We start from the raw sequence: 27,217 nt of genomic DNA on the forward strand, positions 1-27,217 counted from the left end.
ATTTGTTGGTTTTTGTATAGAGCAATATATTGCAAATATATTAAATCAAATGGCAGGGGGTTTTATGCAGTATATTCAGTTGAAATCAGTAGTATTAGCCTTCCTGAATTATTAGCCCCTCTGTACGTTTTTTCCACAGTTTCTGTTTAACATAAATATTTTCTAAATATAACATTTCTAAATCTAATATTTTAATAACTCATCTCTAATAACTGATTCTTTTTATCTTTGACAGTACGTAATGTTATACAAGATAGTATTCAGCTTACAGTGCAATGTTAAGGTTTTATTGGGTTAACTAGGGTAAATAGTGTGTGTGTGTGTATATATATATATATATATATATATATATATATATATATATATATATATATATATATATATATGATTATTAAGATAAGTTAACCATTTTAGACCCATAAAGTACATTTCCCTGTAAATCTTCCTTAAATGAGACAAAAATAATAATGCCAATAAACTTTTTTGTCCATTTCAATAGGTATCAGGTCAAAACAGTTGTACTTTAAAAACAATGTACTAACATGAAAATAAAAATAAAATAATATTCTAAATAAACTCAACTTTATTTCTGAAGGGTTTTAAATTAACAACAGCATATGGTACATATAAACAATGTATCATAAACACATGCAAAACCTCCCAAATACATACAATTTACAAAACATGATTAAAGGCTAATGAACATAAGTGTTTTCATTTACCTCTGAAGTGACTCTAAAGTGACTAGTAAAGTATCTTACACTGTTTTTTTAGGACAGTATAAGATCAAATTGTTATTCTGAAGGTTACAACTTAATACAGACAATATAACATTTTAACTTCAAAATTTCAGGTTTTTATTATACGGACTACACATTATTTGAATCCATTGTTCTAAATAATCAATAAAAATTACTAGGGATAGTTCACCCAAAAATTTGAATTCTGTCATTACTCACTCTTCATCTGTTCCTTTTTAAGTTTCTTTAAACTCAAAAGAAGATAGTATTTGTTTTATAGCTTTATATAGCTTTATTCAATATACTTTGTGTTTCAACAGAAAAAACAAGAAACTCATACAGGTTTAGGATCACTTGAGGTTGAATAAGTGAACAAACCTTTTAAAGTCTGCTTGATTTAAGCTTGCAATCCGCCTCATTTTAAATCTAAAAGGCATCAATATAGACGCGTGAAAAACTAACTTATACTGTAAAAAAAGATAGTACTGTACTCATCACATGATTATAATTATTCAATTTATTTTTTTTTATTTTTGGGTTCCTTAGACAGCCTTTCTTTTTTTTTTTGAGGGACGTTTTAGAAAGTATATTAAAACGTTCTACATGTTTTAAAAGAAGCGAGGGGAAATCAAACACGAAACAATCGCGTCCTCTAGTGGTCACACATAAACACTTGTCATCAAATGCACTTTTCTGATAGTTCACTTCCAAATAAAAATTTACTTACGATTTACTCTCCCTCAAGCTTTTCCATACCATTATGAGTTTGTTATCTGATGAACACTATCAAAAATATTTTGAAGAAAGCTGAAAACTTGCAACCATCGTAGTACAGGAAAAAAAAATCTATCAATAAGTTACCGGTTTTCATCTTTCTTCAAAATATCATCTTTTGTGTTTAACAGAAGAAATAAATTCATAAAGGTTTGAAACAGGTAAAGGGTGAGTAAATTATGACAGATTTTCACCTTTTAAGTGAATTATCTCATTAATATGAAAATTATATTTAGATTTTTCTGACACTGAAGAAAAAACAGATCTCAGATGTTTGTCATATGTGTCTTTTGCACATATTTTTTGTTCATTCTTGACACATATCTAGGATAAAAAGGACAACAGGGTTTAGACATAAAGGTAGAACTGAGTCATGGAGCCTCTGTTAATGAGCTGGTGGGTTCAGGATGGTTTGAAAAGGGAAACATCCAAAAATATGCAGCACTTTGAGAGGACTCATTCTGCTCATATACTCTCTTTTTGAGATCTGTTAGAAATAGTTGCAAACCACTTTAAAATGTTTTTTAGATTCTTAACAATGTTTTAAACACTATTGTCATATTTATTGATTCTCTAATGTACAACCTGAATAAAAGGGATAGATGTTTCTATATTGAACACAAAAGAAGATATTTTGAAGAAAGCTAAAAAAAATCTGTAACCATAGACTTCCTTTGAATTTGTTTTTCCTATAAAAAAGTTGATTACAGGCTTTCAGCTTGTTTCGAAATATCTTCTTTTGGGTTCAACAGAAGAAAGAAACTCATAAATGTTTCCAATAGCTGTCAAGTAGCCTAAACATTTCTCATTTGCATGTAATGGTCTATCTTGGTGTACAAGTACAAAATAATTAGAGCCATATAATCTGTGTATTGGACCCTAAATAGACATTAAAAAACAGATGAACTATTAAAAATCAACAAAAACATTTAATAAAATGACCAAAATAAAAGTAAAGAGTTCAGTCTCAGTCTGATATATAAAACATCCACTCTTCTATCCACTATTTGCTGTGAAATATTTACCAATAAATTGTGACACATCTAAATAAAAAACCTGAGTTTATGGTGGTGTTAAAGAGAGGTGGACATTGTAACATAAAATCATACAGAAAGCATTAAATAAAACAGCAGTAAAATACAAAAATATTTTAAAGTTAGGCCTATAGTTCACTCAAAAATGAAAAATTTTCTCTGTTTACTCAAGTGGTGTAAAACGTATATGATTGTCTAATTCCACTGAACACTGAATAAGATATTTTGAAGAAAGCTGAAAACCTGTAGGCTGTCACCATCTTCCATTGTAGGAAAATAAATATCAGTCAGTGGTTACAGATTTCCAGCTTCCTTCAGAATAAGATAAAAACATGTCAAACATGCCAAGAAAGCCAAACATGTTTGAAACAAGTGAGGGATGTGCAAGTAAAACCGAATTTCACTTTTGGGGCAAATTATCGCTTTAACTTGCATGTGAGGGCATTTATTGATATCCAATCTAATGTAAAACCTGAATGAAATAATGAACGTTACCTAAAGAGAGCTCGTTCACCAAAAAATTAAAATTCTGTTATCATTTACACATCCTCTACTTGTTTCAAACCTCTTTGAGTTTCTTTCTTCTTTCTCCTATATATGTGTGTATATATAATTGTATATATGTGTATATAATTATTATTATTAGACATTTTTTTTTTTTTGAAGAAAGCTGGAAACCTGTAACCTCTGACTACCTTAGTACGCTATTTGTTTTTTCAACTATGGAAGTCAATACAGGATCTTTCTTCAACATATATTATTTTGTGTTCAACAGCTGAAAGAAACTCATAAATGTTTCAAATTGTTTTCAAGTAGCCTAAACATTTCTCATTTTTTATAAAATTATATGGAAAACATTAAATAAAACAGCAGTATCTCAAATACTAAAAAGATTTTAAGGCCTATACTTCACCCACAAATGAAAATGTACTCCCTTTTACTCAAGTGCTTTTAAACCTTTTAAACCTTCATAATTTTTTATTTATTTATTTTTTTGCTGTAGCCATCTTCCATTGTAGAAAAAACAAATAGCCTACTATCAGTGGTTACAGGATTATAACTTTCTTTAATATAAGCAAGAAACATGTCAAACAAGTCAAGAAAGTCAAACATGTTTGAAACAAGTGAGGGACGAGTAAATAAAACAGAACTTTCACTTTTGGGCGAATTTTAACTTGCATGTGTTTTGAGGGCATTTATTGACGAAAAGGATTAAAATGCGCTAATTATTTTACCTCTTAGAAAAGAGAATCGATAATTAAACAGTTGATGATTTCAATGTGACTTTTAGAAAATGTATCTTTGCATTGTCTATCGCTTTAAATGCACAATTTAACAGCTCACACAAAAACCCCCAGCTGGATACTCAACAAAGATTCACGCCCACATCCGCTATGTTGACCAATCGCATACATGTAAGTTTACCTTATATGGAATTGAGCCCGCCTTACTTTGTTGCTTCATCCAATGAAAACCCGTCAAAGCGTGATTGGCTGTTGTTTATGGCAATACAATAACAGTATCAAAAACGCTAGAGTGAGTGACCATTTGTTGAGACCGTCGGTGAACGCGGCAACACGCCTACATGGGAAGATAAATCATTCATTGATACTTTACAATCAAATGTTAAATTGATTATACAGCCCGTGTTTCCTCTTCGGCAGTCGGACGCCTCCTCGGTGTTTTTAACCAAAGAACGATTAATTTAGTTCCTGCGGAGATCCGAAGCTGAACGCCAAACTACAATATGCAGCTTATTGGGAATAAATGACATTTTCTGAATTTCATCTCCTCTGCACGCACCTTCAGCCATTGGTTTCTACAGAAATGGTACCTAAAGCCATTTTTTCTATCTTTGGATCCTCTCTAAGCCACCAAAATTTTTACACTTGAGCAGAACTGAGAGGTTTTGGCACATTAATATGCATGCTCGGGGCGCAACATGTCTTTGTACATGAATGCTGGGCGATCATAAGTGATTTGGGGAACAGCAAGGGGAACCCCCCACCATCGGAAGACTTCTAACAATGACCGGACCAAGCGCCACCAGCAGCGGCTCCGCGGCCAAGATCAGTAGACACGGACGGTCCAAAAGCACCAGTGCATACTGTCACAGCACGGGTCCTGCTGCTGAATCCTCCCCGTCCACTGCCGCAAATAACACCGGCAGGTCGTCCGGCGAGGAAGAGGAGAAAGACGGCGGGGTCCCGTTTTTCGTCAACAGGACGGGCTTTCCCATAGAGAGTGTCACCTGGGAAAGAATGTGGTCTCATGTCGCCAAAGTTCACCCTGATGGACAGGAGATGGTGGACAGAATACGAAATGCAACACTCCTCCCTAAAGTAAGTAGAACGGAGGGGATTATGTTTGTCTGCGCTTCAAAACATCAAGCTGCATCCAACATGTTTTGGGGAGACATCATAGATGCTCAAAATACCTTAACACCTTTTTTGGCTATCATATTGATCTTGAGTATCACATTGCCCATGTTGTGTTGATATATGATACCTCACAATGTTGCCTTGAAGTGTGATACCCCAAAATGTTGTCTTGGTATGCAGATGATTTAATATGATCCCCAGAAGCCTGTTACCCCAAATTGCTGATAGAATATGTGATAAATATACAGCTGCAATCAGAATTATTAGCCCCCCTGTTTATTTTTCCCAATTTGTCCCAATTCCTATCGAAAATTATAACTTAAAGTGGCTAATAATTTTGACCTTAAAATGTTATTTATTCATTTTTTAAAATTAAAAACTGCTTTTATTCTAGCTGAAATAAAACAAATAAGACTTTCTCCAGAAGAAAAAAATATTATCATACATACTGTGAAAATTTCCTTGCTCTGTTAAACATCATTTGGAAAATATAAACAAAAATGTAAAAAGTGTTTTCTTAGTGTTGGCAGATTTTTTTTCTCTTATGAAGATTAACTCTGGTTTTACCACTATCAAAAACTCTGTGGTTTTAGTTTTAACCACAATATTCACGGCTAAACCTTTTGTAGAGAAGCTGAAATCAATACAACAAACAAACAAACAAACAAACAAACAAACAAACAAACAAACAAACAAACAAACAAACAAACAGTTTCTATACATTTACTACATTAAACTATAAAAGGGTTGCGAAACATTATATGTGTGTTTTTGTACAGATGTCAATGTACGATTGGACAATATACAGTGGTTCTTTTATATTTTTAATAAAATGTTTGAAGTACTAATTTAGTACAGAACAAAATGATTGTTTTATATCCTGGTATATATATATATATGTATAGGTATACAGTAAGTACAAATTTACCTCTTTCATAGGTATCAGCATAGAATACCTATAGGATACATGGTACCATCCTGTTGTTTTCTGATGCTGGTGTTCAAATGTTTGGCGTCTATTAGATTTTTGGTGACACTTTCTGCTGTTTGTTTGTTTGATTGATTAATTTATTAATGTAACACTATTTAATTTCAATCAGGTTAAGAAATACAATTAAATAATTTTAAGTTATAATTAAATAAAAATTTATATGAACTAAGATTAATAAGTGTTTTTCCTTGTTAGTTCATGTTAAGTGGAGTTCATGCAAAAATGAAAAGTAAAATAGGTTAATTTACTTCCCTCCAGGCCATCCAAGATGCAGCTGACTTTATTTCAGTTAAACATTAAAGAAGATATTTATCTAAAATTGTGGTCTTTTAGCGGAACTTAAAGAGTATAAACATTTACAAGAAGAATAAAATTAAAGCCAGAGGCTCCTAATGATACATCGAGGTCTTAAGGAGCAAAAACAATTGGTCTGTGCAAAAATAAGTAAATAAATAAACAGCTGTTAACTAGATTTTTATGAATATCCAAGTACCCCAGTTACAGCAGTGGGCATCAACATTGGCCTATATAGGAAGTGTCAGGCACATTTACGGGAAAAGTGTGTTTATATTTAAATGCCGTCTCTCAAACTGCCATTTGCTTGACCCAGTTTCCACACAGAGGAAGTGTAGACATGTGAGCGGATTTACTCATCCATGCCTTTTCCAACACTGTGCTATATTGTCCCTTGCCATAATTTCATTACAAACCAGTCAAACGAGAGCTCTGGTCCAGTCACCGACAGCTATGCAGAAACATTCCTCCATTAATACACATTAAATGAGTAATGATGCCATGTGACCTTCCCTGAAAAAAGTGATTCACTTGATTTACTACATTAAGTTTTTAAGTATGTAGTTGCAAACAATTTATATGGGCTGAATGTAAACAAACGAGTAATGTTCAACTTAGCCCATATAAATTATTTGCAGTCACTATACCTTAAAAACGCATAGTAAATCCAATAAATCATTCTTTTTTAGTGTTGTAGGACATTAGGATTAAAGACGTTGCCATTTTATTAGTTCGTCAATGTTGCTTTAACCTCCAAACTTGTATATCTGATCAGGCTTAATAGAGCATTCAAACGAAGGACCTCAAAGGGGATAAAGCAAGTCTTAATCACAGACTGAGTAATCCTCAGTGCTCAGACGTACGGCATTCGCAGGGTCAAGCTGTGTGTGTTTATAGTGGCTCTTTTGTTTTAGTTAACACTATTGTGCATTCCTACACTCTACGATGTGCTGATGCGTGCAGAACAAAGGCGTCTGATTGGTCAGAAGTGCCGAGTAAGATCCCCAGATGTTAAAGTGATTTATTAAGGGACATTCCTCACCAGTTGGTGTTGAACAGGTGTGTGGAGTCAGTCCGTCAGATTAGGAGTCACTCATATGATTGCGACTCCAGCCAAACATTTGTGCTGGATCTGTTAGATTGAGAGTGACATTCCATGGCAAAGACTGTATTGATAAAGAATCAGTGTCCTGTGATAACCTTGGATATGAGGAAACTGCACTTATTGTGTAAACAAGACACATAGCTGTGCAGCAGGGTTAGGGTTGGTGCAGAATATTTGAAAGTTAAATTAGCTGTATTTGTACAGGACAGAATGTGTTTGTTCTTTATAACACAGCTGTACTTAGGCATGTCACGATATCTATTTTTTGTGGTATGATCTATAGCACCAATATTTATTGCGATTATATTTTTGTGATATTAAGACCATTTTGATACTGTAATAGCATCAAAATGCAAGTATACACTTCCAAAAAACACATTATATTTTGAAAAATTTAAAAAGCCTTTATTCACATGCATGTGAATAAAGGCTTTTTAAATTCTTCACATTTTTCGAATGCCTTGGACTGATTCTTGTTGTTGTTTTGATGAATCCCTTACCCAAAGAGCACCGACCAAACATTTGAGTTACCCCAGAGCTCTTTTTGTTTGTTTTTCCTGGATTAAAACACATTATATTTTACTTTTAAGAATGTTTCATTTAATCAGTCATTGTAATGTACAGAGTTCATACACATTTTTACTACTAAAATTCCATGACTTTTTCAAGACTTTCAAGTCCAGTTTCATGCAATGTCTTCATATGCGTGGTAAAAGAAAAACAAAGCATGTTCAAATTTATTACTGCATATCGTAATACATGCAGCAATGATCTATTTAGTTTAAATTTATATCAATGTAAAATGTATTTAGATAAGGATTACACTACACTAATAATGTGAGATCATGTGATTGGCCAAGGACAGAAAAGAAGTACAGACAACTAACCTATATTCAAGTATACAAATATCTGTTTTCCATGACTTTTCCAAAACTTCGTGGGTTTTTTAGGTTTTCCAAGGAAAATGTCAAGTCAAAATTCCATGACTTATCCTGGTTTTCCATGACCGCATGAACCCTGATTGTAGCAATTTAATAGTTGGCTAGTTAACTAGTTGTACTTTTAAAATAATGCTTTGATGTAATCCATTTGCTAAAGTGCTATTAGGGGTAATCCGTCTAATTCCTGTTTGCCTGCAAATAAATATACCACTGTTTCCACGAAAATATTAATCATGAAGTAAAAAAAAACATAAAATGACAGTAGGCCTGCATGATTAATCGTTTTCAAATCGATAATAAATCGGTGATTTATTTCAATGCACTACCAAATGTGGTATTATTATAGCATATAAGCATATTTTTGAGTTCGTAAGCACATTATACTGAACAATGTAAAAAAAGTAACACAATCTAAATGAAAAAGTTTTAAAGGTGTTATATACAGTATACATTTTTCAACACATTTCTAAACAATAGTTTTAAGAATTCATTTCTAATAACTGATTTCTTTTATCTTTGCCATGATGACAGTAAATAATATTTGACTAGATATTTTTCAAGATACTTCTCTACAGCTTAAAGTGACATTTAAAGGCTTAACTAGGTTAATTAGGTTAGGGTAATTAGGCAAGTCATTCTATAGCGATTGGTTTGTTCTGTAGACTTTCGAAAATTATGTAGCTAAAAGGGGCTAATAATTTTGTCTATAAAATGGTGTTTAAAATATTAAAAACGGCTTTTATTCTAACCGAAATAAAACAAATAAGACTTTCTCCAAAAGAAAAAATATTATCAGACATACTGTGAAAATTTCCTTGCTCTGTTTAACATCCTTTGGGGAATATTTGAAAAAAAAAAAATTCAAAGGGGGCTAATAAATCTGACTTCAACTGTATATAATATTTTATATATAATTAATTTAATTAAATAGAAATACTATAGTTAATTTCATAGTTGGTCATAACAACTGGCAACTTTATTGGAAAGAATTGCAACAACATTTAAGAGGTTTCATTGTACATATTGTAGTGTTCTTTGTGATTATGCTTTGTCTTTCTTTGATGCCGTTAATACCACTGCATCAAACATGTAGCTCTTTTATGAAATGGTAGTAAATCACATTTTAATTCACAATTTTTATCAGATAAATTGCAGTTCGATGTGCTTTTCTCCAAATCATGCAGCTCTGAAGGATCCTGAGCACTGCTGAAAATACAGCTTGACATCAAATAAATAAATTACATTTAAAAATAAATTTAAACAAAATTAACTACTAACTTCACAATATTAATGTTTTCATTGTATTTTTATAATAAATAAATACAGTCTTGATGAGGATTTGATCATTCTATTAAAGCATTAATCTTTGTAACTATTAACCAACTATAAGCCTTGTAACGGTAAACTATATGGCATAAATGAGTTGAAAACTACATTGTATGATATCCTGGTGTTTTCTGGGCAAAAAAATGTGCTCATCATTCATTTTCTTTAGCATTTATACATGAACCATTAGCTGACTACTAAAACTCTATTTATGGATTACATTGGAGCCCTACAATACTAAATAATTATAGTTTTAAATCTTTAAATTTTGTAAATATATATAGATTTACAAAATTAATATATAAAGACAAAATAATTTTTTACATTAGTCAGAAGTGTTTAATAATAAAAAATGTAATGGCATTTATTATGATCACATATTCTTTTATATATTTTATTCATGACAGTGCACAATAAGGAATAAATCATTTTCATGCATGTCATTTGATGTGGACACCAAAACACAAAGAAATGTTGGTAATCCTTTGGTAATATTATTTTTTTGGCTTTGGATATTGGTATAATTATTTTGATACAATGCCATTCGGGATCATACATAATGTTTTTTCTTTCTATAAAAACTGTTACATTTAAATTGTAGACTTTTTTCCATACTGACTGAAATGTCCACATCTGTTCGGTTGGATGGACAAATGTTTTCTGTAGCTGGTATCGTCACCTACAGTAAGTCAGCCTCAAGTTTCAGCCCAGTCCCACTGGTGGGCAGAGGTCAGCTAATGGTCCTCTGAGTGTGGAGTGTGGCCTATTTATTGCTGACCTCCTTTCTGGGTAGCAGAGACCCAGTTGATCCAGTGGAGTAGAGCGTAGATGTAAATGAAACCTCTCTCTGAGAATTCAGACGGTCAGAATCAATATTCAGAGTGTCATTTGTGTTTAGATACACTTTCTGGAAATCAATACTAAATTTAAAGCCTGAGTGTAAATTAAACCGATACCAGACTGCCTTGATAAAATTATTTAGAGCCCTTATTGTTTTATTTTATTTTTTTCTCTGTTGTTAGGTTGGTTTTTGGACAACAGGAAAAAAATGCTAAATGTAAACTATACCAAACTGATATATTTTGAAATATTAATACAAACTTTACAATGTTTTGAAATGTAATTAATTAATGTAAATGTAATTTACAGCCTAAATCATCTGCTGTGGAATTTTTCAGAAATCCCTCTACACTCAAATTCTTTTGCTGCTGGTTCAAACTGCTTATTTAATACTATTGAACAAACACAATTCTTACGTTTTATGTTTTATGTTCAATCCACTTAAATTTGTAAAAATGATTAAGTTAACTTAAGCATTTTGTGTTGGGACAACATGAAGAAATTGTGTGGAACCAAAGTCTAATTTCACTTGGTGGCCAACATTGAAATGCCTCTCGGGCAGTATGCATGGACATTTTGTCTGAAGGGGAAAACATCAAACTATACAAAAACAGTTTGCCAAGCTTATGATTACATTACATATCTGGAATCACCAATAAAATCAAAGTACAACTGTCTCACAAGTTTCATTTCTAAACGTTAGAATCAAACAAAATCAAAATTTTTTTAGGTTGCCTGAGCTAATGCACATGCGCACTCAAGAAGAACGAGATCATGACACTAACCTCCTTTATGGCCATGTTTACACATTATCATCCTCTGAATAATGATAAAGTCATTCACAACTTGGTCTTGATGGCGAATCTCCTCCAGAAATGACAGTGACTCTTTGTTTTTTTGTTCCTGTCATGTGATGTGCGCTTGACAGGATGGACTGTATCTCACGTACGTTTCATACTAGGGCTGCACGATACATCGTTTCAGCATCGAAATCGCGACGTGAACATCTGCGATAGTCACATCGCAGGAGGTGCGATGCAAAGCAAAAAGAAAAATATTATATATATATATATATATATATATATGTACATATATATATACATATATATGGGTGGAGCCGAACCCGAATACGGTATTCGGATAAGCACGAATAGCATGTTTTTACCAATACTTATTTCAAACAAATACTTGAAAAATTATTTGTATTCGGGAACAAGAAAAACATTATATCAAAAAGCTGCGTTTCCTCATGAGACCGCAGTGCATGCCCGCGTGAGTGAGTAAGTGAGTGAGACAGACGTTCAGGGGTCGGGGGGCGGGGTGGGGCCGAGGTAAAAGGTGACTGACGCAGGCTGCTGCTCCACACAGCAACAAAGAAGGCTTGGCAGAGCGAAAAATACTTTACTGCATTACTATTTTTGTTGAATAAATTTTTGTATTTGAACTGGGTTCCAGAGGCAGTTTATAAACTTGTAGCGTACTTAAAGCGGAGTTTGATAGGTATATTATTCCATTACGCTGCATTATTGACGTCTGCAATCTGTTGCTCTCTGTTTACGTAAGTTAGCTCTGTTAGCACGGTAATTAAGGCCCCGTTTACACTAGTGCGTTTTAGTTTGAAAACGCTTAAGTTTTGCTACGGTTACACCATCCGTCCACACTACGCCGGAGTTCTCGAGCGCCGAAAACGGAGCTTTTTGAAAACGCTGGAGAGGCCGTTTTCATTCTAAAACGCTGCTGCTCCGTCTCAGTGTGGATGGGGAAAGACGGAGACATCTGAAAACGGAGGCGGGGCTGCAAACGTTCGCCTATCTGATTGGGGCTTTTCCTCAATATTAAGTAGCCCACACACAGTTCAGTCTCGCATCCTCTTCTTGTAAGTTAAGACTTCGCAAGTTTGATCAAGGCTGCAGTCTCCCCCTTCTCAGTTTGATATGGAAAACATACCGAGGACACGGGTAAATCTTCAAAGGGAACAGTGTACTTTATAACTTCATTCACATCACCTTGGCTACGTTGTTTCACTTTCTCAACAATAAAATGTAAACATGATTTAAGGAACTGCCTATTTTCTTTTTAATATTAGCAACTTAACAGACAGCAGAAATGTTGAGGCGCCGTGCTGCATTTATGAGCATCATCTTCACTGTGTGGATATTTATACAAAACGGAGCCGATAACAACTGCCTCCTTTTAATTTCAGTAAAAATACGAAACGCACCCTCTCTTTTGCTGAATAACAGTTTTAATCATCGATAATTATAAAAGTATAACATACAATAAGTTTATACATTGCAGGAAATAAAGGCAAGCGATCGGTCAATGTACCTGGATTAATCATTAACTTATCTTTGCGCTTAACCAAAACATGTTACCCGTGAACAAGTAACTTAATAGATTCCAATGACCAAAGTCAGGGAATTGGCCTATGTCGTTAGATAAAGACAACAACATGAATGAAATATCACGTTTAGCAAATATAGTGAGATTAGATCCAGCGGGAGATGCTTGATGAGCAGTCCGACAAGCAGAGCTCTCATCTGGGTAGAAATGCTGGAGCGCTTGCCCGAGTGTGTGTGTGTGGTCACGTGATGTGCGTTTTCAGCGTTTTGGTGTGGACGGAGAGCTGTTCAGAAACGCTGGGTAAAACGCGAGTGTGGACGCGGATCGTTTTCATTCTACAATGCCGTTTTAAAACTAAAACGCACTAGTGTAAACGGGGCCTAAGACAATAGACTGTTGACAGAGTAACGTTAACGTTCGGTTATAAAGGTTAAACGATGCTTGTGTAGATGTGTCGAATTATATGCACTTATAGGAGTTTTATGGTACGTTTAAATTACTATCATTTGCAGACAACAAGATATATGCTAAGCTAGTTAACCTTAGCATAGCTTCCCGTCACTCATAGATATATACATATATGCCCGTTACTTATTAACTTTTAGGCACCTAAAAAGATGAGTGAAGCTGCTGCTGAGTCATTCTTGGTCCTCCACCAGCCAAAAAAAAAAAAACTTGCTCTAGTTCTTTGTGGAAGAATTTTACAGTCAGTGGTGCAGCAGATAAAACAGTGATACTGTATGTAATGTGTGCAAAAGTATATCTTAAGTATATATATATATATATATATATATATATATATATATATATATATATATATAAAATATCGCAATATATATCGCAGGGAAAAAAATATCGCAATGTCAATTTTTTCCAATATCGTGCAGCCCTATTTCATACAGATTACAAAACTAAAAATCTTTTGTTTTCAAGTGTTTAATTTAAAAGTAGAGATTTCAGGCTTTATGTGGATATATTTCTTATGTCTGTTAAGCAAGTATTCGCTAAGAATTCAGTGTGTTTGTTGACCGCAAAAAGTGTTGTAAAAGCATATGTCTGGTCTGAGCTTCTCTGCTGAAGAAACGTCATATCATATGCATCAAATGTCTATATCGATTGATGATTGGCTCTTGTAGTAGGCGGGGCTTCATTTGCCATTTTGATCGTTACACTTTTCCCCATTTAAAAGGATGCAAATGACATATCTTGTGTGTTCTAGTCTCTGGTGGAACCCAGCATTTTTCACTGTGCAAAATGCTAATTTGGTGCTCAAAAACATTGTTATTAATATTATACAGTTTGAAAACATAATATAGTTTCAGAATATTGCATAAAACACAACATAGATTTGCTAAATTATTACTCCTTGATCACCAAAAAAAAACAAACGTATACAGGTAAAACTAAAATAATACCTGTGATGATACATCAAGGTTATGGAAAAAAATCGCTTTGTGAAAGTAAGTTTGGCATAACAACAAAGTTAGGTGGCTGATCTGAAATATGTTTTGTTTATTTGTATACAAAGAATTTTGGTAGTATTGAGTTGCTATTTGTGTCCAAGTTGAGTACCACTGTATGGGGAAACAGTACCTAGCTAGTACCCAGTTTGTTCAGAAACACTATTTTAATATGGCTTTATACTTTTATGACATTTGTCACACCTCAGGTTTCTGAACACCTCTATTTAAGTAGTGTGAAAAACAGTGTGAGTTCATGGGAAGCACTTCTGTCTGCTACTCAGAACAAGAGCACTGTTATTCTGCAATTATAACACAAAGATTTTGTACAATGCATTTCTTCTTTATTATACATTTGAAGTCTTTAAAAGTCAAGACTATCTTCCTGCGGTCTCTCATTTTGTTGCACTGGGCAGAAAGAGATAAAGGGGAAACGGGGGATGATTCCCTTTCTCATTTCCTCCTGTGACCCAGTAGTTCTGCAGCACATATTCAGCTGTGCTTATTGAAAATAAATACAGATTCTTTCAGTGACAAGCTTTGGTTTGATGCTGTTAAAGTGTCCTAATGAAGAGCCTGCTTCAGATAGAGGGCAGCCTCTTTTCTAGCTTTCCTTAATTACTTCTTTTCTTCTCTTATGAATGGAGGCTAATGTGTGAGAGGATGACCTTTGTTCATTTCTTAATCTCTTCGCTGTCCTTTAGCAGTTAGAAGTGTCATTGTAAGGATGCAAATGATCAGTGCACCACTGTTTCTACAGATGACAAGGACTTTTCATGCCATTGAGGCATCAGAATCTGATTGATGAATCTGCTTGTGGCTGCAGGGGTGGAAAGGTCAATCCAAAATCACAAGAAAAGGTTGCCAACTTTAGCTTGGTCAAAATAAGTAACCTTGTGCTTTTTTAAAATACATTTTTATTTGAGACTACAGGAAAAATTCTGAAAGATTCTTAGTTGTTTGAGCGAGAGATAGTAATGCAGAGTTTAGACTAGATTATATTTGTGTTTAGTCACTGTGATCCCTGAGTCCCTGTTGTCACTGTTGACTTCTACATTTTCATGGACAAGAAACATTGCTTCTCGAGTTTTTTAACACAAACATTGCCTAAAGAAGCATGATAGTACTATTCAACCTTTCCCACATTGCTTATTTCTATTCTAATGAATTTGTCAACATGATTGAGAAGAAGGCCTATTCAATAAAGAATACAGTTGACAGTGATGAGTATTAAATGGCGCACCAGTAACAAAATGAATTGCTGCATGGTAAATAACATCCAGTTTGTGAAGGAGAGTTTTTAAAGCTGATGTATAAATTAAATCCCCATAATCCAGAATGGGTAATACTGTTAATTTGACCAAATGCTGCTTTTTTATAGTGCGTAAAGGGAGACTTGTTTCTGTAAAGAAAACCAATCCAGGCTTTAACTTTTTTGAGCAATTCATTTATGTGAGTTTCAAATGACAGGTTACCATCTAACCAGATACCAAGATATGTATAATAGGTTTGACTGTTTTTAAAATGGAAAATTTTTCAAAGCTGAAAAAGCAGGATTTGACCGCTGCATTTATCTGTTTATCAAATCTCAAGCCATCATCAAAGATAACGGCCAGAAATTTTCTTTCTTTTTATTCTCATGTAAAACAGAAGTTTACATGCGCATATAGAGGAAGCATATATTGCTCAAAGAGAAAGTGGATGTACAGAATTTGTTCATATATTTGTGAGTGTATTCAGAAGTATGATCTCTGACATGCATCTGATGTAAATTTAATACTATTTAAGAAAATAAAAAAAGATCATTATTAAACAAAAGAAATATATCTGCTATAGGAAAGACAAGATGTCTGCAATGTGGGAGTTTTTGACATCAGAATTGCACTATGTAATTGATTTTGGGAAAAGAAAGATTTTTCCTTGAAGCTGATTTGATGTCCAAGAACATTTCTTATAATTTTCTTATTGCTTTACATTTTTTAAGATTCTTAGATGAATAGAAAACATTTCTGTTGCATTACTTGTCTTTATTGACACTTTTGAACGCGTCCATGCTGAATAAAATATTAATTTCTTTTTTTTATCACTTAAAGTAATTTTCACTGAGAGCATTCAGAATACCCCCTGTTTATGTATAACTTTTAATATATAAAGTATATATATTGAAGCAAAATAACTATTCCATGAAAGACGACATTTGAAAATAAACAGTTCAACATTATCTTCTGTTGGATTCCAGGTCATGTGGGACTACATGAAAACAAACTGGCAGATGAGGCAGTAAAACAGGCTATTTTCTTGAAAGTAACAGAATGTTTAATTCCTCCTGAAGACCTGAAACCTACAATTAATCTGTATATAAATGAAACATGGCAAAGGAAATGGGACAACAACTGCATGAATAATAAAATACATGAAATTAACCCAAAAATAAATGAAAGACACTTTGCAAATTATAATTTTGAGGCAAGGCATGAACAAACGGTCTAGACTAGCTGCTGAATTGGGCATTCTAGGTTGACTTATTTGTATATACTGAATAACAAACACCACCTAAATGTAATTTACTGCCAAGCTGCTCTTAGCATCAAACATTTTGTTGGATTGTGAAAGTTTGAATACCATTAGACAAATCTTTTATAAGGAGAGTACTTTGATGGACATTTTTAATAAGGTACCACAGGAAGAATCTTAAGTTATTCATCAAAATTAAACTGAAAAATCATATTTAACTTTGAATATATTTTTTGTGAATTGTATTTTTTTTTATTTTTTCCATTTATATATTTGTCCATGTAACTTTTTTATTGTAATATGAATTCGTTTTTAATCATGTACTATTTTTATGTATATCCATTTTACCATAAAGTAGCCATAAGTTGCTTATTTGGAAATAAATAAATAAAAAAATCAAATCCCTAAAAGTAATGTTTTTCTATCTGTACAGTTTACTATTTGATAATTCTCTCTCTGTTTTCACAGCACTCCGTGCCATCAGTTCCTAACTTTAAGCCATCAATGTCTGTGCCTGATTGGCTCCATGCCGTCCAGAACTACATGAGAAACCTGCAGTATCCTTTGCCCTGCACAGTCCATTTGTTCTGAGGAAGTTCGACAGACGCTTTCTAAATCTCTGCTTCTCCTTAATGCATTATGGATTCATGGGTTCTCTTTTCTTTTGGAGTGTCAGTTATGCTTTTTCGTTCAGTGTAATTTATTCAGCCGGCTTGAGTTACTCAAAGTACCTTTTTGGTAGGAGTGTCAGTCATTTTAATGTAGACTGAGATTAGCCACAGGCCTGCATACTTCCACTACATTAGTACTTGGAGTTTTCAATCTCATGCTACACTTTAAAGTCTGCCAATGAAAGATAGGGCTTTGATATAGCTTAAGTTGAACATTGCATAACAACTTAAAATACCCATATTAGGCTTTTTTGGATATTACCGTTCATGTAGCTGATTGCTAATGTAAAAGTGTTGCAGTGCTTCAAACAATATGCAGTAAAAGTTCATAATAAAAGGAGAGATTTTCCCCCAAAACATAGAACGGTAATACTTTAAAGTACAAATTTTCTTAACTTTTGGCTTATTATCTGTCTAATAGTAAGATATTGGCTGCTTATTAATGCTTCTAAAGTACACATTCTGCATGATCTTATTCTACATAAGCAGCAAATTCAGAGTTTGAGCCCAAAGGCATCATTTTTTTCTTTCTCTTTTTTTACACTATCATTTTTTTCCCAAATATATTTGACTTTTTTCTCCCCCCTCATTAACAGCACACATCCACACCCTTCTTATATATATGTATATACACATATACATACACACATATGTAATATATTATATTATACTATATAATATTATATATTATAAAATAAATAAATAAATAAGTAAATAAAAACAATTTTTTTAAATTCAAACTGAAAAATAGAAAATGACAAAGTAGCAAAAACAATAATACAATGAAAAAAAACATGTTTACAAACACACAATTTACATAATATTCATATATGGTTCCCAAAGATAGTCAAAGTCCTTCTGCTTGCTTTTGATGATAAAAGTTAGTCTCTCCAGTCCAACACAGTTCAATATTTCTGCTTTCCACAATTCTATGGATGGAGCATCCATATGTTTCCAGTATAATGCAATAGCCCTTCTAACTTAAAGAGAACTAAAATCTAAAATTTTTGTCTTTCTAATTGTAAGTTCAGTAGGATACAAACCAAGAATACAGAGCTGGGCATTTAAAGGGATTGTAATATTAAACATGTCTGACATGCATTCAATTATCTCTTTCGAGCCCAAAGCAATAGTTAATGCTTTTATTAATAGTGAGAATGGTACCCTTAAATGAAGAAAGCACTGACTCTGAACTGCCTGAAACAAGTCATCAGCAATTCCAGCTTTACTTCCTGCACAAACTAACAAACATTTATACGAAATTTGCATAACGGCAGCATATGATCTCCATTGGCTGCTTGCAAACAACTTTTTTTGGGCATTGTAGTTGTTGTTAATTCATGAAAGAGTTTGGTTTGTTAACATGTCGAGAGGAAAGCTAGTCTTTGCTTCCACATTTAATGTATATATAGTTGGGCTGCTCAATATATTGTTTCAGCATCGATATCAAAATGTGTGCATCAGCAATAGTCACATGACAAGAAATGCAATTTTGAGTCTGACTTCTAATTAACCAGGAGCTACAAAATTGTATTTAATTACTGTATTTATATGGATTATATATGATTTATGCAAAAAATAAAAAATAAAATAGTGTAACACAATTGTGAGAACTTGTGAAAATTGTGAAAACAAGATTATTTTGCTAACCCAACTGGCAGATAATTTTACTTCTTTTAAGGACAAACTCTTAGTTTTAACCTATTTTTTCTGAAGTTGAAAACAAAACCATATTTTTTCTTGATTAGGAATTTTTAGATATTAAGACTACAAATGAGACAAAGCAATGTGCATGCATATTGATTATTCCATTTCTATACCTGAATACTGTTAGACTCCCCAGAAAACGATCAAATAGTGCTATTCAAACATCTTGTGAAACTGTATTCATATCGCAATATTTATCGCAGAATAATTATCAGATTTTTCCAGTATTATGCAGCTCTTATATAGGGCATCCAAAGTTTTAACCGTAAAAATTAGATGTTATGAGACACTAACAAGGTGTGGCTAAATATCAACTTTGATATAAACGGCCTTGGGAGTAAGTAAGTAATGTTTTTTATTTTATTTTATTTTTTAAATACTTTTGTTGTTTCAGAAAAATGTGATGCATACATACTGTATTAGTAACCAAATACCAATCAAAGAACAACTCCCACCCCATCCCGAAAGAGCCATAAAAAAAGTATGTAGTCACATGCAAAAAACAAAAAAAAAAACACATAAACAAATAAATGGAAAATAAAAAAGTAACTAAAATAAGATAAAATAATAATAAAATAAAAAGGGCAATTTAGTAAAAATTTAAAAAGATAATTAAGGTTTATACTTCTGTGTCAAGTGACTGGCATAACCCATGCCACATGCAACGCGCGTAGCTGTGCATTTATACTTCTGCACGCTGTCTCTGTTGGTCTGCATTAACACTTCCGATATGCTAGTTGGCAGTGAAGTGTTATCGTTCCTCTGTGTCTAGTTTCTTCACTGGTGTTTTGTTTTTTCTGAATGCTTCCTGAATGTACAAGTGACTCAAACTCGCTCATTTTGAGGCAGGAACCGGCGGACGTGCAACAACTTTAAAACACAAAACAAAACTTTTCATCCGGAGATATGCGTCAATGCGTAAGCTGCGCCGTAGCATACGCGTGAGCTTGACGCAGAAGTATAAATTAGCCTTAACACAGTCACATAGTTTGGGTTTACTAAACGATCAGTCCATTCTTATTTAAAAAATGAAGGAAGAAGTTCCAAATCTTGTAAAATATGTGCAGTTTTTGTTTGATTGAGTAAGTAAATCTTTCATTGCTATACAGAAAGACATTTCCCTAATCCAGAGTGGCAAAGATGGACTATGGACCATACCATGAATGGCAATCAGGCGCTTAACATGAAGCTTCTGTTCATATGACTTCAGTGATAAGGCAGGTGGGAAAAGACCAAGAATACAGATATTAGAGCAAACAGGGATTTCTTTACCAATAGTTTTAGAGATTACACATAAGTAATGTTTAATGGATATGGTAAAACCAATGCCATGATTACAGTTTGTATCACTATTGTTTGTATCAAATGTGGAGGAAGCCTGTGGATCCTGATCAAACTATATGTAGAATAGTATGTAGAACAGAACAAATGTAGAAATTTCCCACTGTCGACCTTATTAAATGCATTAATAACATTTACTTATGAGAATTTGCAGTAAAGTGTTATTTGTTGTACTTTTTTTGCGATTAAATTTGTTTGGAACATTTCTTTAACATTTATTTACGGTAAAGCAATTAGTGTAGCGTTATTTTTGTTATTATACCCGTTAAAGAATGCTTATTTTATATTGTTATAATACTATATATTGTGATTTTTAAAACTTCAGCAATTATCACAACAATACAATTTTATCCTAGCAGATGCCTAGATTGCTCTAGCTGCAGATATTTATAATCATAATTTTATTTGGTTAGAATTTTAGCGTTTGTACTTCCACAAATACAGTGATATCAGTGGCGGGTAATGAGGATGTTGGCTTCTACAGGATATTGTTCGCAGCTGTGCATTTTGACACGCATGAGTCACAATGAAGCAGCAGGAAAACAAGGCTTCCTAAATGAGGCATTCAAACATCACGTCCTCTCATATCTCCTTAACTGCTGACAGATACAACCATACGGGAACGCAGTTCTTTGAGATTAAGAAAACCCGACCTCTGAGTGGGTAAGTGATGCCATCATCCTGTCCGTCTATCCTGTCTTTCCTGTTTTTAGTCTTTTTCCTGTTCCTTTTACTTCTATTTTATGGTCTAAATGGAAAATCCCTTTTTAAAAAAGATACTTTGCGTGTGTGATGGAATGCATTTACAAAATATAGAGCTTTTATCTTTGTTGAAGCCATTGGTCCTGCTTGACATTTGATTTATTTTGTTTTGAAGGTTGATGGAGACTGCGAGAGAGATGATACGAGAATCCCTTCCCATCAAATGCCTTGAAGCGGTTATCCTTGGGATGTATCCTTTAGCTTTAAGGACAGAATTTTGTCTTATATTCACATAATTCCTCTCAATTGTTAGAATATAAAAATGTTTTTTATTAATTGAATTATAGTATAATAAAAATATAAAACTTACAATGTAAAAAAATGTTGCTTTAAATAATCCATAAATACAAAATACATAAATAAATAATAATATATAATTGCCTTAGTAACTAATTTTAATATTTAATCTATATAAGACTAGCTAAAACAGAAATAAAAATGTAGTAATGCTAAATATGACACAAAATAAATAAACAAATTCAAATAAATAAATAAGAATTGTAATAAAAATATTAATAAATAACCCCCCCCCCCACACACACACACACATAATAATGAATAGCATAATAATACAGATATTACTGTATATTAAAGGGTCATGAGCCACCCTCCCCTCTCCCCATCTTAGCAAGGTGTTTTTAGACCTCTAGTTTGAGAAAAGGAAAGTATGTGAGTCCAGTTTTGTTTAGGTGGGATTGTCAAATAACGAAAGAGGGAAAGGGTTTGCATGAAAAGGGGAGTTTTGTTATGTGCAGTACAGCTGATTTTCACTCCAGCAACAAAAACATAGACACGGGAGATGGACAGTAATTTGTAGAGCAGCTTTTACAGCAGATCTGAGAGCTGTGTAGAACTGGAGGATTTTCAGTCCATGATATTATAGTGATATTACTGTAAACTTAGTAATATTCATTTTGACTAAGCTATGTCTTTAAAAATGAAGCACTGCTGACGATACTAACTTTGCCATCTGAATAAACATAAACAAAGAACACTGATGATCACACACTTACCAAATATGGCAATCCACACCAACTAGAACCACATATTTTTTTTTAAGGAGACAAGCGACTCACAAGTTGTGGTCTCATTATGGGGAAAAGGAAACAAATTCTTTGTTGCAGCACATTTATAAATGCAACACTGATGACCCATGTCTCCAAACAATTCTTCTACTACTTGTTTAAATTACGGTTAGGTGGCATGCTGGCGCAGTGGGTAGCGCTGTCACCTCACAGCAAGACGGTTGCTGGTTCGAGCCTCAGCTGGGTCAGTTGCCATTTCTGTGAGGAGTTTGCATGTTCTCCCCGTGTTTGCGTAGGTTTCCTCCAGATGTTCCATTTCCCCCCCACAGGCCAAAGACATCTAGGTGAATTGGGTAGGCGAAATTGTCCGTAGTGTATGTGTGTGAATAAGAGTGTATGTGTGTTTTCTAGTAACGGGTTACACAAGCACAAATGCATGAATCCTTCACACTCATTCAGTTATACAAACAATAATTAAAGCTCAATAAGGCACATTTAAAACATTGAGTTGTTTTTATTTAATGGTGACGTATAACACTCTTGAATTATGGCTAACACTTGCTTTTTCTATCAAAAATCTAGAAATCTAGTGCAAAATCAAGCAAAAAGTGCTCATGGGTAGCTTAAATAATGTGTCGGTGCTCTTTGGGCAAGGGATTCATCAGATTAAACAGCAAAAATTACTTAAAGGCACTCGAAAAATGTGGAAAAATTATTAAAAAGCCTTTATTGACATGGCTATTCCTAAAAACTGTGCCCACAAATTCGGCAATCGCTTACCCTCATCAGAGTGTCAGTGATCATGTGCATCTGGAGTTTCTTTTGAATACTAGGGTCTCATGACTAGAATATCTAAACTATACTAAACTAGTATATTGAACACGAGGTCAACCCAACAATCATTATTAATTCAACATTGAGAGAAGAAAAAAAATTGTTAATGAAAAAAATAAAAATGATGGTGAGTGTCTAGTGTTTTTGTTTAACCTTAAATGTTTGTCAGTCCCTAAAATGTAAACCAGTTCTTATAAAAGAAATCATCTTCATCAGACACATGCAACTCTGTTCATTTGTGCTGAGGAAAGCCCCGTTCCTCTCTTACTTCCTTTACTGTACTTGATTTCTCCATTGCTAAAATTGGGACTGAGTACTAAGCAGCGATCAATCAAAGGCAATGTGCTTCAGATCACTGTCTTCCCTCATGAACCCCCACCGCTTCTCAACTCGATGCTTTTAACTTCAGCTGTTGCTAGGAAACTAGTAGTCGTAGTAGATCCTCCTGAAGGCGGGCGCAGATTTCTGCCTATATGCAGTGGATGCAGCTGTGCCATTCAGTGCCAGTGGGAAGAGTGAGTGTTTTCAGAAGCTGTTAGTGTCATTTAGCCATCAGATCAAGGCCAGGGGTGAACACAAGGTGAATGTCAGCATCGTCTATTCAAATGCCATGTGTCGAAGAAGAGCGTTCTGGAGACTGTGGTTTGTTTCTCTAGAGCCGCAGTGTGGACTTCACTTTGAGTTAAGCACTTCATGGGTCATTAGCTGTAAATAGTTGCTTTCTCTCTGTGTTGAGTTAAGCGGGAGGATGAAGGGTTGCAGTTTGCGTCACTTTGAGATTTGTATCTTTGTGTACAAAACCCCTTTTTTTTAATCTACAGTGCTCTAAAGGGATTTCTTGTAAAGAAGATAACAGATGAAGAGGATTAGAGTATCGGAGAACACAGAGGCTTTTGTTGTTGTAAAGTTGCTGTAAGCTACAAAAAAATAATAATAATAATAAATCAATGAAAATGGGTGTCTTATGAAATAACATGTTTTAGTGACAGCCCTAAGCACTGCAACAACCTAAAACCAAATAAACAAACAGCTCAGGCTCATTGGAAATACGTGCCTCAGCCTACATTTTTGCAAAACATAAAATACGTTGCTCTGGGTTAGTTTTGTTGCCTGTTTTAGATGACAAATCCACTTGAGGGCGTCTACATTTTTGCAAATTTGAAATGCATTCGTTTTAGCGCAGAGATCCCCAACCCTCAGGTCTGTGCTACCACAACAATGCAAAAATACTCTATTTATGATCCCATTTTATTGTGAGATTCCCCTTTCTAAGATCCAATATCCATTTTGTGCACATCGCACACCGCTCCATGACTTTTAGAATTCTTAACAATATTGTTTTTTATGAGGGCGTGCCTGTTATGTGACCCACTTAAGATTCAGCTAATACAGCATGAGTGGGAAACAAACATCTCACGAAAGTTTCTAATATGGTTGCAGAATAAGCAAGCTCAGTGCTTACATTGAATATCAGTGCGTTTAATAAATTTGTTTTAGTTTGTTGTTGCATGCATTTGTGATTTGCACATGTAAAATCCAATAGCGCTAACCAACAGTTGTCCACGTCGCAATCAAGCTGTACCGAAGAAATGGTTAATTTGGAAAACCCAATAGACATCAATAAGTTGTTAGTGGTATTTATTTGTAAAGGGCTACATGAACATAATTATTTATTAGTCAATAATATGCCCCTGTAAGTATCATTAGTATAAAAAGGAACCAAAGTTTTTAGCGTCAAGCTTCCCAATAGCATTCATTTTACCTAGAAACTGCAGTCAAACGGATGTTTTCAGTGCGTTTTTGCAGTTTCACATAAATGTAGCCCGAAGCACGTTTTTCCAATGAGCCTGTTTTGGGAATAAAAAGAAGTCAGTGGTCTGAACGGGATGATCTAGGCCTGCTTGCAAGCAAACAAACTCTGGACCAGTTCACTTAAGGTGAGAAAGCAATCTGGCCCAATGGATGCTCAAACCACTGTACTTTGCTTTTATATCGCAAGGTGGAATAGTTGGTTTTTAATTTTCACTGCCTTCAAAGTTTTGGATAAAAATGTCTTATTTTGTAAAAGGCATCAAAGACTGTCTGCATATTCAATTAAAAAACAATCCAGGAAGCTTTAGCAGAAGTAGTAATCCCAGCAGGTTTGGGGACGCGTGTGCTGCAGATAAGAATGTTGAAATTCACAGCGCTGCCGTCGAGAGGATCACATGGCCCTGCTGATGGGTAATGTGATCCTCTGCTGTCTTCTCATTACAGCACTGCTGGGGGGTTTAGTGGGTGTGTGTATTTGTGTACACACCACACACACACACAAAGAAGGAACTCAAAAGAGCTGCAGAGGAACAAAGCCTACTGAAAGATTTTGTGTTTACTTCAAATAACAACAATGTTTTGTGTGCAAAATAATACAAAAAGAAATAACGAGCTCGAGTTCACTTTTTTGCTTTCTCTATGGCTCGCGTCTTATGTATGAAGCACAGAACAATATTCTAAAAGCTAAAAAGTTTACCATTCTCACAACTGGTCATGATCCAGTCAAACCCTGATAAATATAAACCGGTCTTGCCCTTTTTTTTACTCTTTATTTTTAGTTTTATTACTGTTTTGACCTATACACTACAAATAAATCCACTAGATTCGTCAAAATACCTCCAGCTTTAATTATATTGTAATTAGATGGCAAATGGATGAAATTATATGATATATATGTCCACCTCACCTGATTTATATCACCACATTACCTTGTTATACAATGATAACTGATTAAATTTTATAACTTATTGGCTAAATTAGCATGCGCATATATAAAGCAACAACATATCGGAGTCATTAAATGCCAGAGTCCCATGCAATCTGTTAATCAGTGCGATGGGAGCATTATTATGGCTCAGTACCTATGTCTTCAACAGTGGTGATATTTTCAACAGTACGGGAAGTGGATGACCACTCCTCGCCACAACACATACTGATCCAGTGCGATAAATTTTCGCCAACAAGTAATCCTATCCACCTTTTGTCCAGTTTTTAGTTGTAAATTCAAGAAAACTTGAAGCACTGTAGCCGTTCAGTTCTCGTAAACCTTTGATCAAACTCTTTTCTACATTCTAAAAGACCATTTTTATTTAGGCCTTATGCAGCTAAAAATAAATAGGACACATCATTACCTAAGGATTATTCTAATGCACAGATTGCGCTGTTGTTCCTGTACAAAATTTAGTCATTCTTATTCCTTTAGTTCGATATATTATATTATATTATATTATATTATATTATATTATATTATATTATATTATAAATTAAAATATCTTATTCTATTAGAAATTATTATATTATATATTTATATTATTATTATTATTATATTATTATTATTAGAAATTATTGCATTATTTTAAATTATTATTATTATTATTATTATTATTATATTATATATTATTATATTATATTTTATTATATTATATCATATTATATTGGATATTGCAGTTTTATTTATTTATTTTTTTTACAAACAAAGTAAATTTATATATATTTTGTTTGGCCAATTCACCCATTTTTTTCTGGATTTCTCAATAAATATAGTTTTAAAATCACTCAAAACTGAATTTTTGACCAGCAGTGTACATATACCTAAAATACATTCTTTGAAAACAAGTTTTAATGTATTTGATGTTTAATAGAAAACAAGTAATAAAATCTAAATAAAATCAGGCCATTTTAGTTTGTGGAATGTTACTTTTTTGCAATTTTACTCTAGAGAATGGCCTTTTTTTGTTTATGCACCACTGGGCTCATTGATTAATAGATGAATACGCGTGTTGTGTTATGGAGTACCACCATATTGTCTTTGAAAGGCAGATGGAAGAGCAGTGAAGCAGACCCTGGACACACACACACACACACGGCTCTTTGCGCTATGTGGCAAACTTGGCAGCTTGTTGCGATGCCCGATAGCAAAAACGACACTGGTTACTGACAAATGTGATGATAATGATTCATTTAAAGGGTGCTTGCAAAAGAATCAAGCATCATTTCCTCATTTTAGCAACCTCAAGGCTACATGAATTCAAGATTTAGCATGAGAAAAAATAACTGCAGTTTTCTTTTTTTGTTTTGTTTACTTAACAAGGATGTTATACA

The 27,217-nt window shown here is 33.7% G+C and overlaps 1 protein-coding gene across 5 annotated transcripts in view; it reads left to right on the forward strand.

Annotated features, from left to right (window-relative positions):
* Positions 1-4,090: 4,090 nt before the first annotated feature.
* Positions 4,091-27,217, forward strand: part of vash2 (vasohibin 2) — a 57,536-nt gene continuing 34,409 nt past the window's right edge. For 2 of the 5 annotated variants that reach the window (XM_087297404.1, XM_087297405.1), the window contains exons 1-4: positions 4,091-4,890; positions 17,212-17,300; positions 21,069-21,125; positions 21,340-21,414. In XM_087297404.1, coding sequence (XP_087153530.1) covers positions 4,576-4,890; positions 17,212-17,300; positions 21,069-21,125; positions 21,340-21,414 — 536 coding nt within the window. In that variant the 5' untranslated portion in view covers positions 4,091-4,575. 5 annotated transcript variants of the gene reach the window in all.

This window comes from Danio rerio, chromosome 20 (assembly GCF_052040795.2).
Source record: "Danio rerio strain M-AB ecotype USA chromosome 20, GRCz13ab, whole genome shotgun sequence".
In the NCBI taxonomy this organism is placed as follows: Eukaryota; Metazoa; Chordata; class Actinopteri; order Cypriniformes; family Danionidae; genus Danio; species Danio rerio.